This window comes from Sinocyclocheilus grahami, unplaced genomic scaffold (assembly GCF_001515645.1).
Source record: "Sinocyclocheilus grahami isolate Dianchi unplaced genomic scaffold, SAMN03320097.WGS_v1.1 scaffold2017.1, whole genome shotgun sequence".
In the NCBI taxonomy this organism is placed as follows: Eukaryota; Metazoa; Chordata; class Actinopteri; order Cypriniformes; family Cyprinidae; genus Sinocyclocheilus; species Sinocyclocheilus grahami.
The window spans coordinates 79,702-94,988 of NW_015507196.1; the positions used below are offsets into that span (position 1 = coordinate 79,702).

At 33.5% G+C, this 15,287-nt stretch overlaps 1 protein-coding gene across 1 annotated transcript in view; it reads left to right on the forward strand.

Moving 5' to 3' along the window:
• Nucleotides 1-15,287, forward strand: part of LOC107573726 (integrin alpha-9-like) — a 42,834-nt gene that overhangs the window by 21,272 nt on the left and 6,275 nt on the right. The window contains exons 5-14 of the mRNA XM_016260168.1: nucleotides 1,066-1,133; nucleotides 4,402-4,531; nucleotides 4,609-4,694; nucleotides 4,794-4,856; nucleotides 6,310-6,447; nucleotides 7,375-7,480; nucleotides 12,405-12,499; nucleotides 13,665-13,755; nucleotides 14,419-14,464; nucleotides 14,584-14,738. Of these exons, the coding sequence (XP_016115654.1) occupies nucleotides 1,066-1,133; nucleotides 4,402-4,531; nucleotides 4,609-4,694; nucleotides 4,794-4,856; nucleotides 6,310-6,447; nucleotides 7,375-7,480; nucleotides 12,405-12,499; nucleotides 13,665-13,755; nucleotides 14,419-14,464; nucleotides 14,584-14,738 (978 nt within the window). The remainder of the gene's footprint in view (nucleotides 1-1,065; nucleotides 1,134-4,401; nucleotides 4,532-4,608; nucleotides 4,695-4,793; nucleotides 4,857-6,309; nucleotides 6,448-7,374; nucleotides 7,481-12,404; nucleotides 12,500-13,664; nucleotides 13,756-14,418; nucleotides 14,465-14,583; nucleotides 14,739-15,287) is intronic.

Sequence of the window (15,287 nt, forward strand, 5' to 3'; positions counted from 1 at the left end):
GAAAATAATTTCTACTTTTTAAATTTATTTTATTTATTATTTTAATTTAACTTTTTCATTTATTTATTTAAATAGCAGAATTCACAGTTATTTTTATTAAGGCAGTTTTTCTTCATCAATATCTCCTTTCCTTGTGCATTTCAAGCAAGTGTTTAAGGATTTCATACTGATCATAGGAGAAATATTGAATGTAATTTTGAACAGATTAGGTCAGCTAGAAATTTCCTTACACTAGCCTCATATTACAGTGCATTATGTTTAAGTTTTGTGGCTATACTTTCAAAATAGTGTATATTTTAATTTCCATCCCAGTGCAGTGCTTTACCCCAAAGTGCATTAATGGCAACACACAATTTTTGCTTATCTTTACAAACTGTGAAATTAGTCAAAACTATTATCTGTGGTAATCGACGACATGCCACAGATGCACAAAAACTTGTTTCTGGTGCCAATCAACACCTGTCAATATCAGAACTGGCTCACGCTCGCTGTTTATCGTTCCCCCCATCACGTATTATACTTCTGACAGATGTTATTGTAGTATATTAAATTCAACTCCTCCATCAACATCGAATTTCATCATCCCAGTAGGATTCCTCGTATTTGATAGATGTCTTGATTTGCTGCGGAAAGAGCGAAGGAGGGAATTGCATGAATTCTTGATCAGAATTAGTTTCTGTATCCAACTCCCGAGTTATATATTTCCTTCCATATCTTTTCCCGACTCCAGTGAGTTGCCATCGGTGGCCTTCTATGTGTGTGCAGTGCATCATGGGGGGATCCAAGCCCAATATTTTCTGTAACCGGAGAGCACAGTGATCCCCCCCCTCCCCAGAGCGAGAGTTTTGTTGAACGCGAAGCTGCTGGGTCGTTCACAGTCTGTCTCTCGGCCCCCAGATTCCTCTTGGATGGAGTTGGGACTTTGACTAACTCTTTATGGAATGTCGGAAGAACTCCAGTAAACTCACAGCAAAATCATTTGTGGTCTGTTGTTTTTTCCCCTTCCTCTCTCTCTCTCTGTCTCTCTCTCTGTCCCTCTCTCTGTCCCCCTACTCACTCTCACAGACCATAAGAAGACCTATGGGGAAGAACATGGCTCGTGCCAAGCCGGGATCGCAGGCGTTTTCACTGAGGTCAGTAGAAGTACGAGCGTGTTATGCGTTTTCACATGTGTGGTGCTCTGGGCTGGCGAGTCTGTGCTGTGATTACATGTATGAACACTCACATAATGACTCACAAGTATGACTGATATATTTACTCTTCAAGGGGTAGTTCAACTAAAGATGTCTGTCATCATTTACTCACCTTCATGTCATTCCAAACCTGTGTGATGCTCTTTCCTCCTCAGAACACAAATGAAGATGTTTAACAGAATTTCCAATCTGTTCTTCTCTTTGTGATTATATGAAGATCAATAAAAGTAGTCATGATTCGCATCTGAATATTTTTAATATGCATTTGAATATGCCCATATGCGAATGAGAATTGAGTTGTGTAGAATGGAAAATTGGGGTTCTTATTGTTAACTTGTTGTTAACTATATTGCAAAAGTGATATTGACTACTGTAGCGTCTGGACCACTCAAACACACAATATATATTTTGTTAGCTAGATTGAACAAATACTCTGTAACACCCCAGGAAGCTGAACAGGCCCCTGGTTCCATAGCAATGCTGACACCCGATACATTTACGACCTCCTGGAATTTAGGTGAAGAAAATCGCTTCCTTGCCCATAAGGAAAATCCACAAGGGAAGGACTTTTCTTTGTTAATTAATTAATAGGAAAACCTTTCTTTGAATGAACACACATGATCCTTCAGGTCATTGGGTATATTATTGTCATTGTGTATTTTGTCTTTGAAATTGTATACTGTGATGCAGGTTTATATAATCGAAACACACTCCTGTCATCCTTTCACTATTTGTAATCCTACCTTGCTTAGTATCTATGAATTCGCCTTCTTATGATCGAAACAAGCGTGTATATTATATATTGGTACATAGGCAATATATGTTAGAGGGTCCTGAGAATCTTTAGTAATGTCGATTCAAGTCCATTTGCAAATTACCATGCTTAGAGACAAAGGGTCGTAAACCCTCCAGCTTCCCATGAGCTGAGTCGCTACACTACTTTATTATGCAATTATCAAATTTTATTTTATTTATTTATTTATTTATTTATTTGTGCTTGAAAGCCCCTAGTAACGTATTGTATGAAAAAAACAGAAAACATTCATAACACTCATATGGCTTTGGAACGCTTTGTAAATTATGACAAAATTTCAATTTAAACTACCTCTTTAAAAGGAAGGTTGCATTAATTCCAGTCTTTAACTCAGCAGGCCTGTTGGTTTGTGTCCACGGCCTCTATTGAACAGATCCCTGTAGGAATTTGAACAGAATTCAGACAGCTTGTGTGTGATGCACACGTTTGCCGAAGGCTGTGAATTGTTTGTCCACTCGCCCTTTGTTTTGTACGTTGACCATTGCAGGGTTTTCTCTGTAGTGCAGCCAATCCATTAACATGCAGTCCAGGCTTTGGATGTAATGTCTGGAACAAATACGAGAACACAGGCTGACAGATGTGATGCCCAACAGTTCATCAATATCATCACAGATCACTCACTGACCCTCTTCACTTAGCTTTTCTTAAACAAGAACGAAATATGACTGGAAACTCACTCCCTGCACATTGCGATTACTGAGGTGTTATTCATTTATCAGACTGTGTATTGTAAGAGATGGCTGAGAAATGCAAGGCAGTTCACTAGGTTTTCAAACAGACCTATTGTTGTCTTGTTGCATTAAAGCTGACCTCAGGTCAGTTAGTATTAGACATTCACAGAGAGGAATTAACCCATAGCAGAATGGCATCTGCATCGGCTGCTTTGTAGTTTGGATGGTAATGGCACGTTATCATTTGGCAGAACGTCTTAAGTGACCTTCAAGACCTTAAGTGTCTTAAACAGATGTCTTGATTGAATGCTGTCGACTCAGCTGGAGGTGCTGTTTTTACGTGTTTGGCAGGACTGACCGAGTCAAACAGCATTTGTGTGGGTTTTTTAGCAGTCAGGCGTTGTGAAATGGAAAAAGCATTTGTGGCTTGATAGAACTCAAAACAGCTATGTAAAGACCCTGTTTCCTCGTCACATGAGAGATATTCCATGTGCCCACACTTTTATATTTGTATCCTCTGAGATAATGAGTGTCGGAAAAAGGGAAAATTATTTTTTCTGCCAAAGATTCATAGCCAAACATTTATGACAAATTGTGCAGTTTTTGAATTATATACTGAATGTCGATTAGAGCACAACAGGGACCCGCAACTTTTTCAGTGGCTTTGGTTTCACAAGTATTTTTTCCGTTCTATTTTTTTAATAGGGATTTTTCAAGGCTTCTAAGCATTGCCAAAAAAATTTTTTAAATTAAACAATATAAAACTATTGACTTTTGACAGTACTGTTTGAATATTATAACAATTTAAAATAACTTATCTATTTGAATATTATTTTAAAATATAATTTATTTCTGTAATGCAAAGCTGGCTTTTCAGCATCATTACGTCATTATCTTCAGCGTCACATGATCCTTCAGAAATCATGATTTGCTGCTCAAGAAACATTTACTGATTATCAATGCTGAACACAGTTGTGCTGCTTCATATTTTTGTGGAAACCATGACACATTTTTTATTCAGGATTTTTTGATAATTAGAAAGTTCAAAAGAACAGCAATTATTTGGAATAAAATGTATTAATTTTAATATTAATAAATGTATTTGTTTATTCTAAAAAAATCTTACTGACCGCAAACTTTGAGCATCAGTGTATATTATATGATATTATATATTTATTTTTATTGCACATATATGCAATATATTAGTATAAAAAAATCTGAATTCTCTGATTCTCTAATACAGACTTCTCTTCTAGAGCTTAGTATTGATTTCAGCAAATAACAATTTTTGGCATATGTACTACTTACTTTTAAATGAAGTAAATTTGTCATTGCTTTACAACTTGTCCTGAAACATTTATACAGTATCACAAAAAAATCCTTATGGAGTACAGGAAGGGCATTTTTGCTCCTTAATCTACTGTTGTGATCCATCGCTGTGGCCATGTAAAACAAACGACTTGTCTTGTTTGAAGTGTGACAATGTGGAGCAATTAAAACCGTTCAAAGGCTTGAGTTCTCCTTCAGCTTAAGACCCCATTGAGTGATTAAAGCAACAAACGACAGCCGTCCTTTCAGCTCACGGTGGGGTTTGCAGCAGATAATACAGCATAGTTTGTGGCTTTCGGTTGACCAGGGCCTCACCAACAGCTCTGTGTTTTTTTCCTGTGAAAAATCGGTGGCTTTTGAATGGATCTCTATTGCTTTTTGTTTCATTTTTTAGGAGCTGGTTATCATGGGTGCACCTGGTTCTTACTACTGGACCGGAACGGTCAAAGTGTTTAACATGACATCCAATACTCTCTACAACCTAAATCAAGACAACCTGAGTCCTCACAGATACAGTTACCTCGGTAATACCTGCTCAGATATTAATAACCGCTTCAATTTTCATGCTGTAGCCAGTCCGTCACAGATTAGTGTTTTTTAGGGTATGCTGTGACTGCTGGTCACTTCTCCTCCCTGAATACCATAGACGTGGCGGCGGGTGCTCCTCAAGACAGTGGTGGTGGAAAAGTGAGTAGTTTCTTGCAGAAATTGCATCATTGCTTCCATGTTCTGTTTACATTACACTCACTTTGACATTCCAAAACTACATTGTCGTCCATATTTTAGGTTTACATGTTCAGAATCGAAGGAACGGCTCTTGTGAAGACCTTTGAAGCCTCAGGGAAAATGGTGAGTATGATGCTCAGGTTTTCTAATTATTTACAAACGTAATTTATTCCAAATATAAAATGTTGATATAATCCATCATAGTTACTTAATAGGAAAAGTTATTTTTCTGAAGAACACAGAAAGAGTTGTTTTGGAGAATTTGTAGGGACTGAGACTGTCGAAACCCTAAAAAGGCAAAAAGCATAATTATCTCTATAAAGCCTACTGTATCATATTGATACATAAATTTCTAAGGCCTGTGATTATCAACATGATTAAAATTGAGCTAAAATCTTCTGTACACAATCTACTACAGTACATGCCTTCTGTCACCTGATTGATGTTTTTTTTAGCAAGTAAAATACCTTTTAGTCCACCTTCAGGGGTTGGTTCACATGTCTCTTGCTGTGAATAGTTTACTGATTTATATAAAGTATAACCTTTATATTGTAATATTTTAGGATAAACACTTACTGGACTGAAGCAACTCAGCTTTACTTGATTATCCATATACTTTTTTAAACAAATCAAATGAGAGTATCATCAGTCTTACTAAGACATATTGGGAGATATGAGCGTGACATCTGTTATTATGTTATGAGTTTTTTGTTGTAGAGTTTTATTAAGTAGTCTGCTATATGTTATAAAGATCACATTTCTAAGGCCTGTGATTATCAACATGATTAAAATTGAGCTAAAATCTTCTGTACACAATCTACTACAGTACATGCCTTCTGTCACCTGATTGATGTTTTTTTAGCAAGTAAAATACCTTTTAGTCCACCTTCAGGGGTTGGTTCACATGTCTCTTGCTGTGAATAGTTTACTGATTTATATAAAGTATAACCTTTATATTGTAATATTTTAGGATAAACACTTACTGGACTGAAGCAACTCAGCTTTACTTGATTATCCATATACTTTTTTAAACAAATCAAATGAGAGTATCATCAGTCTTACTAAGACATATTGGGAGATATGAGAGTGACATCTGTTATTATGTTATGAGTTTTTTGTTGTAGAGTTTTATTAAGTAGTCTGCTATATGTTATAAAGATCATTTATTTTCTTATATATTTTATCTTACTTTTTGGCCATATAAATATCAGCAACTGCACCAAATAAAAGCCTTATGTATGAAATATGATGCTCAGCAAAACAGTTCCATTTAAAAATAAATAAACACATTTAAATTAAAAGGATTTTTCTGACTATTATTTCATAAGTCAGCCTTTACAGGGTTAAAGTACTATATGTGACTCATGCTCTAGTTTTGTGTGATAAAAGGACTAAATTTAAGCTGTTAGCTGAAAACCGGCTCTTATTTCTCATTCATCTTCATATACATTCATATATGGGCAGAGGAGCTAAATTGTAGCTTGACTTTGAGGTAATGCATCTTATGGAGGAGTGATGTGCCCTGTGCATGGCGTTGTAACCTGACCCGTTTGCTCTTGGCTTGGCTTGGTTTCAGATGGGCTCTTACTTTGGCTCCTCATTGTGTGCAGTTGACCTTAACGCGGACGGACTGTCGGACTTGCTGGTGGGAGCACCCATGCACAGCGAGATCCGGGATGAAGGCCAGGTTTCTGTTTACCTCAGCAGTGGTAATGTGAGTTCACTTACATCTGTGTTACTTATTAAAGGAGTAGTTCATCCAAAAATGAATATTTGCTGAAAATGCCATCAGGCCATCCAAGATGTAGATGATTTTGTTTCTTCATCGGAACAGATTTGGATAAAATGATCAATGGTCAGACTGAGAGTCCAAACAGCTGATAAAAACATCACAATAATCCAGTCCATCAATTAACGTCTTGTGAAGTGAAAATCTACCTGTTTGGAAGGAAAAAATCCATCATTAAGACTTTTTAACTTTAAACCTTTTCTTCTGGCCAAAATACGAATCCATAATTCATAATAAATCTTCCTCCAGTAAAAAAAAAAAGGCCATCCTCTGTGATCCTCTCACATCAGAGCTGTTTGGGACTTTATTCATTTGTAAATGGCTCCTGATCTGTGCATATTTCTCTCCTGATTCAGACCAGACGTCTTTTTCGCTGGAGAAAACAATATTATGGATAGAGGACTTATATTTTAGCCAGAAGTTTTAATGATGGATTTGTTTCTTGCAAACATGCATATTTTGCTTCACCGTACATTAACTGATGGACTGGAGGGGTGTGGATTATTGTGATGTTTTTATCAGCTGTTTAGACTCTCATTCTGACGGCACCCATTCACTGCAGAGCATCCATTGCTGAGCAAGTGATGGAATGCTACATTTCTCCAAATCTGATGAAGAAACTAACTCATCTACATCTTGGATCAGTACATTTTTATTTTTGGACATTTTCCTTTAAAGATGCCAATTTTGTCATAAACAACACTTGAATGGCACAACACTATAACAACATTATAAATGACCAAGTTGCATTATGCCATAAATGACCAAGACTTAAATTTGAAGGTAAGTGTCTTCATTCAACTTGACAAATGTTTTGAGTATAAACAATGTTTTTTGTACTTGTTTGTTCAGGGAGTGATGGAGGAAGTTGCAATATTGAACGGTGACAATGCATACAATGCTCATTTTGGAGAGTGTATCACATCTCTTGGGGACATTGATGACGATGGCTACCAAGGTCAGTGTACGAAATTTGTTTGCGCCCAAAATGATTGCACATCAGAGCAAAGCATGAACTTCCAATACTAAAATCCTTTAACATAAGAAATATTTTGGGTTTGAGTCTGTAAGGTAAAAAAACCTTTTATTCAGCAATGCTGCATTAAATTGATCAAATTTGAGTTTTTTAAATAAATGCTGTTTTTTTCTTTTGCTTGCTATGCATCAAAGAATCCTGAAAAAAATTATTACAGTTTCCACAGAAATTTTAAGAAAATTTTACAATATATTCAAATAGAACACACGTACTTTAAGTTGAAATAATATTTCACAATATTACAGTTTTCTCTATATTTATGATCAAATAAATGCAGCCTTGATTAAAATAAGAGACTTCTTTCAGAAACATTTAAAAATCGACTCCAAACTTTTGAACGGTAGTTGAACTGTTTTAAATATTGAGTTGTGCATTGTAAGTGTGTTAGTGTACACATCAAGCTGAGTTTATCTGGAATATTCCTTTAATTCAAATGATCACAGAAGCACATGTTGCAAAAATCATATTTCCGCTGTATTGGAGACAGACAGACATTGTTTGTCAAGTGCTTCCAATACTAAAATCCTTTAACATAAGAAATATTTTGGGTTTGAGTCTGTAAGGTAAAAAAACCTTTTATTCAGCAATGCTGCATTAAATTGATCAAATGTGAGTTTTTTAAATAAATGCTGTTTTTTTTTGCTTGCTATGCATCAAAGAATCCTGAAAAAATTTATTACAGTTTCCACAGAAATTTAAAGAAAATGTTACAATATATTCAAATAGAACACACGTACTTTAAGTTGAAATAATATTTCACAATATTACAGTTTTCTCTATATTTATGATCAAATAAATGCAGCCTTGATTAAAATAAGAGACTTCTTTCAGAAACATTTAAAAATCGACTCCAAACTTTTGAACGGTAGTTGAACTGTTTTAAATATTGAGTTGTGCATTGTAAGTGTGTTAGTGTACACATCAAGCTGAGTTTATCTGGAATATTCCTTTAATTCAAATGATCACAGAAGCACATGTTGCAAAAATCATATTTCCGCTGTATTGGAGACAGACAGACATTGTTTGTCAAGTAACTGGAAAAGATATTTTGACGTGAAGCAGATTCAAACCTCACGACTAGTGTTCTCACTCTCGATTTTCCTGGCACCCCGCTCTCCAGTCGTAGGCTTTTCTTGGCGTCTGGATTCGCTCTTCACCTGATGCATTGCTTGATTGTAGCTCTATTTTCTGCATGTCGCCTCTTTTTGTAATTTTAGTACGGACTGTCCTTGTGTTCTCGTACAGTAAATGTTCCTGAAAGCGTTTAGGGAAACTGACCATCACATAATAAACAGACCAAACGCATCCATTAATATGGCAATGAGACTGTAAGAAATTAGAGCTGATGAAGCTAATTAAAATGGCCTGAGGAATTTGGAGACAGATGTGTCGGATTAAACAGGAAGTGAATCTTTCCGGTGTAGAACAGCGAGGGGGTTGGCAGTGCTTAGAACAAGAAACCAATTCAAGCAATCAAGAATCCTTGTAATGAAATGGTGCCGCCTATATGTATTGAGAAGCATCTGTGATAAACTGTTCAGGGGTCAGTGTGGTAGTAAATGTTGCTTTAGGAGGCTGTAACCATAAAGAGATTACAAGAGGTTAACCTGTCTGCATTTAACCTGCCTCTTATTAGGTATTTTTTGAGGTCAGCAAGATTTTTTTTTTCTTTTTGAAAGAATTGAAAACTTTTAGTCAGAAAAGATGCATTAAATTGACCACAAATGACATTAAAGACATTTGTAATGTTACAAAAGATGTCTGTTTCAAATAAATGCTGTTCTTTTAAACTTTCTTTTCATCAAAAAACATTGATATTAATCAGAAATGTTTCTTGAGCAGCAAATCAGCATATTAGAATGATTTCTGAAGGATCATGTGACACAATATTTGTGCTTTATTGTATTTTATTATTTTTTATTAATTAATTTAATTTTTAATTGTATTTGTTGTCATTTTTATTATTTAATTTATTATTGTGTTATTTTTAATTGTATTCGCTCGTTTTTATTTTATTGCATTATTTTATTTTATTTTATTTTATTGTTACATTTAAAATGACATTAAAGACATTTGTAATGTTACAAAAGATTTCTGTTTCAAATAAATGCTGTTCTTTTAAACTTTCTTTTCATCAAAAAACATTGATATTAATCAGAAATGTTTCTTGAGCAGCAAATCAGCATATTAGAATGATTTCTGAAGGATCATGTGACACAATATTTGTGCTTTATTGTATTTTATTATTTTTTATTAATTAATTTAATTTTTAATTGTATTTGTTGTCATTTTTATTATTTAATTTATTATTGTGTTATTTTTAATTGTATTCTCTCGTTTTTATTTTATTGCATTATTTTATTTTATTTTATTTTATTGTTAAATTTTTTCCATTTTGTTTTATTATTTTACTTTATTTTATTAGCTACACATTCAACAACACTCCAGAGACAGTGAATACAAAATCATCCACATTTTGTTTGTATTACTTATGGAAAAATAGTACCTGCATTGTTAGCTTTTATTTTATTTTACTTTTATAACTGATAATAATCAGAAATGTGTCTTGAGCAGTAAATCAGCATATTAGAATGATTTCTGAAGGATCATGTGACACTGAAGACTGGAGTAATGATGCTGAAAATACAGCTTTGATCACAGGAATACATTTAATTTAAAAAATATATTCAAATAGAAAACAGTTATTTGAAATTGTAATAATATTTTACAATATAAATGTTTTTACTTTATTTTTGATCAAATAAATGCAGCCTTGGTGAGCATGAGACACTTCTTTCAAAAACATTTTAAAAATCCTATCGTTTTTGCATGTAAATAAGCCAGTCTCAGGAAATAAGTCTCAATCTGTCTCAAATATTGTATAGAATGGCCAGTGCTTCAGATTTATCATTTTATGGCTGTTACAGAAATGTAAAAGTTTCCAAAAACTCAGCACATTGAAAATATGTGGTAGTGAAATGTGTACTGCTGTTTTCATGCACAAGGGATTTTTTTCTGACTCGGTTTCAACCCCCCTGAAGTTTCACAGACCTTTACAGGCTCTCAAAAACACGCAAGTATCCATTAAGTGACTTAGCAGAGTGACTCTCAAACAGAGATGGGCTTAAGGCAAACAGGCATTTATTGGGGTCCTGACACACACAAATCCACCTCCAGCGTTTCTATTCCAGTCGTAGGTCTCTGGCAGTCTGACCTAATTTGGCTACACACTGTGCTATTCTGTTCTAACTTTTACGATTGCTGCTTGTCAGACTGTATAAGCCCAATAAGATCTTGAGTAAAAGCCAAGGCAGAGTGTACGACGACTCTATATTATGTCAGATTGTGCAGTAACATCAGCTAAAACTGGTAGCCCATTAAGACTTAAAGACTTGTAGTCAGTGTTGGGTAAGTTGCTTTCAAAAAGTAATTAATTACTATTATTAATTGTATCATCAATATTGTATTTAAATTACTTTACTAATTACTCTGTCTGAAAAGTAATTTAGTTACTCAATAAGTAACTTAATTATTCAAATCGCTAATTAGGCTACATCTTAAAATCTCTATAAACCTTAAAGCATAGACAATAGAAATTAAACTCTTTATTCTTTCAATTTGAGTCAAACATAGAATAGTTTAGCCTTTTAGCTTTAAAACAAGTGTAATACTTAAACATTTTAATAAAAAATTTAACCTTCGTTGGTTAACAAATAGAAATACTCTGCAAAATATCTGAATAACAAAAAAGCTTAAGAAAAGTTAAACAATACACTTCAGTTTGGCAAGATGTTCAGGAAAAGCCCAACTAGTAAAATCCATACAGGTTTATGTAAAAATAACACGTTAACTAATGTAGGTAAGAATAAATTACAGAAATGATCTCCTCCGCTGAATAAAGCCCTGTCAGATTGCGCTGTTCTTCTGAGGTAAAAGTAGGTCTTCTTTCAAAAACGATGAAAATTAGATGAATTTTGATTTTTTTTTTAATCTATTTTTTGTATCTAGGTGAGGGCGTTTGCGTGCAGGTGACTGCATATAATAAGCTCAGTCATGGAAGGAAGGAAAGACTGTACCTTTCTTTAGTTTCATACGGAATACATAATCAGAGAATATCTGTTTTCGATTTGAATTCGTTCATTTAAAAGTAGACACTTCAAGCTTTCTATAGACATATTTCTCATGTCTCTGTGTCAAGTATTCGCTGAGTTTGTGATGCGTAGAAAGTTGCTCACGGAGACCGAGACGGCGGAAAGCGCACTCTGTTTGTTTTGTTTATTTTACAAAAGCACAGTGTTTTGTTGTTATTGTCAGTGTACACAAATAAAAGTAGGCCCTTTTTAGATTCGATTGATTTTAGTCTTATCTGTATCCGAGTATTTAAGGTTTCTCTGTGAATCAGGAAAAACTGAGTGAACACGCCGGCACGCAGAGGGTTAAAGACACTGCATTCAATTTTATCTTTAGACTGTAAATTTAGATTTCAAATTCAATATTGATTTTAGAACTGTTGAAATTATTTACAGTATGTAACACAAGTACTTTATAAGTAACTGTAATTAAATTACCTAAAAATGAACAGTAATCCCTTACTTTACCTTTGCAGTGGATAAGTAATTTAATTACAGTAATGCGTTACACCCAACACTGCTTGTAGTCAAGTTTAGACAAGTTTGCCCAACATTAAAAAAGGTTTTAAAATCCCTCAAAATTGTCTCAAATGACAAACAAATTAGTGGTAAATATTATAATATTACAATATACAGTGTGTACCCTGATTTATTCTGTCTTTCTCCCTTGTTTCCATCTTTCTCATTGACTTCTGTGTTTGGCTTTTGTGTTGTAGATGTAGCGATTGGAGCCCCCAAAGAGGATGACTATGGAGGAGCTGTCTACATCTACCATGGTGATGCTACAGGAATAGTTAAGAAGTACTCAATGGTAATGAACCATTTTCTTTTTATTCGTTATTTATTTTCTTTTTTAAAAATTGTATTGTATTTTATGTAATTAATTTAATGTATTTTCTTTATTTTATTTAATTTCATTATATTGCATTAATTAATATTTTATTATTTATTTTGTTTTAGAATTATTTTATTTCAATTACATTTTTATTTTATTAAATGTATGCACTTTTTATTTAAATTATTTTCATTATTTATATTTTATTTTATTATTTATTTAGTTGTTATTTTTTATTTTATCATATTTTATTTTATTTGCTGCACATACAGCAACACTTGATTCAGAGACCTGAAAATACAAATCCCAGTCTTTTTTTTATTGTTAACAAAACAATTTTATTATTTTAGTGTATTTTATTTAAAAAAACTTCTTTTTTTTTTTTTTCTTTTAGAATTATTCTATTTGATCTTATTTTAATAATTTAATGTATTTTTTATTTTAAAATATAAATACATTAAAATATCTAAATTAAAATAATAATTTAAAACATTTAAATTAAATGTAAATATTTACATATTTTTACATTTTATTTCATTTGATTATTTTTTCATTTATATTGTTTTTATTTTATTATTTAATTTTTAATATTGTAGAATTTTGTTATATTTAATTTTATTTGCTACAGATTCAACAACACTTGGTTCAGAGACATGAATACAAATTCCACTATGTGAATTTAATTTTATTTATCATTTATTTTTACGTTGTCAGCTCTCAACAGTACTGTATACTGTAGACCATTCGTTTAGATTTTTCATTTATTTATGGTGCTATTGAGCTTTACTTGTGTCTGTATTAAAATAAATCCGCAAGATTGGTTTAGTTGGCAGTGCATGACTTGTTTTACTGCGAAACCTCATAGCTCATGCAGTTTAACAGTTTGACTGATGGGTAACTAGTAGGTCCAGATGGAATCCACTGGCTTTTGTGCTGAAAAATGCCTTAAATGGAGCTGAGAGTGATACACTGATATTGCTAGCTGAAAGCATAATCAAATTAGCTCAAATATTTAATAAATGAACTACGTGGCATTCCGAAATCTGAGGATGATTTATTAATGATTTGGTCTGTGTGGATGTTAATATTGGCGTTTCTGATTAATTGATGTGATTTTCTCTCTCACCTGGATCGTATGCAGAGATTGTCTGGGCGAAGCATCAACCCCACCCTCCAAATGTTCGGCCAGTCGATTTCCGGCAATGTGGACATGGATGGAAACGGATATCCAGGTTTGGCTTTGCTTTAGACACTTGGCTAGTTCTGCTCGAATGAACACTGAGAATGTTCCGAATTAACTAGATCAAAACCGACCACATTCAGTGAGAAACCGCGACCGGTGCCAGACCACTTACATTGGCCTTCTGCGATCTCCGTGTAAAGATGGGAAACATGTAACGTTTTTACCGACCTCCAGTGAGTTTATTCCATTCTGGAAATTAAAAGTAAGTATTAAAAGTTAATGTGTAACTTATGACACGAGTGATTCGTCACAACATGTGATCTGATGTGACTGGACTTATGATGTGAAAGCTGCTGTGAAGATGTTTTTTTTTCTTGTGTAAGTTTATGTTAGTTTTAGGTTTAGTATTATAGTCCTTAAACTTATTTATTTCAGTTAGTTGCAAAGGCAACATTCTTAGAACTTAGAAGTTTTTTCAGCTTTATCTAAATTACTGATCTCCAGTAGTTTAAATTTTAGTTAAACAAGACAACACCGAATTCTACCTTAACGTCTTTGTACTTTATCAGCCCATAAATTGCATTTTAAAGGTATATATTAGAATTAAAGCTACAAGTTTTGCACATCTTTTCTAACAGCATATCATCACAGAGTGCATGAAATCATTCCTGGCCTTCCAGAAAAACGTAATTTTTTGTTTTTCCCATGTCAGATGTGACGATAGGGGCATTCATGGCTGACAGTGTGGTTTTGTTAAGGTAAGTTGTGCACTTCTGAGCCAGCAAAAGCTTGTATTTACATCAATTCCTCATTAGTGTTCTCTGATGATCATCCATTCAGATGTAGCTTTGACCTTATTTGCTGTTGCTTGTGACAGATCCAGGCCGGTGATCTCTGTAGACGTCTCCATCTTTCTGCCCGTCTCGATAAACATCACAGTACCGCAGTGTCACGAGGGCCCTCAGCATCTCAACTGCTTCAACGTCACCGTCTGCATGAGCTTTCGAGGAAAACATGTACCCGGCCACATAGGTGAGTCTCTGTGGAATTATTATTATTATGTTTTTGTTGTTTTGGGGCATTTTATTTTGTTTTATTTTTTATTTATGAAGTTCAATTTAATTATTTATTATTCTTTATTATTCTTTATTTGATTATACTTTCTTAATTACATTTTTTATTTTATTAAAATGTATTTTGTATTATTTTATTATTTTTAATATTATTATTATTATTTCTATTTATTTTAGTATTATTTATTTTAGTATCTTTTATTAATTTTATTTTTATTATTTTATTTCATCGTTTATATTTTATTGTTTGATTTTTTTTATTTGTCTGAAATTTTATTTAAATTTATTTTTAATAACAAGTTTATTGTTACACATTCAACAACACTTGAATACAAATCTGTATAATCGACAGGTGTCTGCAGACACAATAAACCCATAACTAGATACTCTTTATAACACTTGTTTTTAACTGAACCGCTGTCTTTTCGCTCTCATGACCCGTGGTGCAAACAGTCCTGAACTGGAGGTCAGTGCATGTTGTGCTAACCTTTATTTCACTCTGTCAACA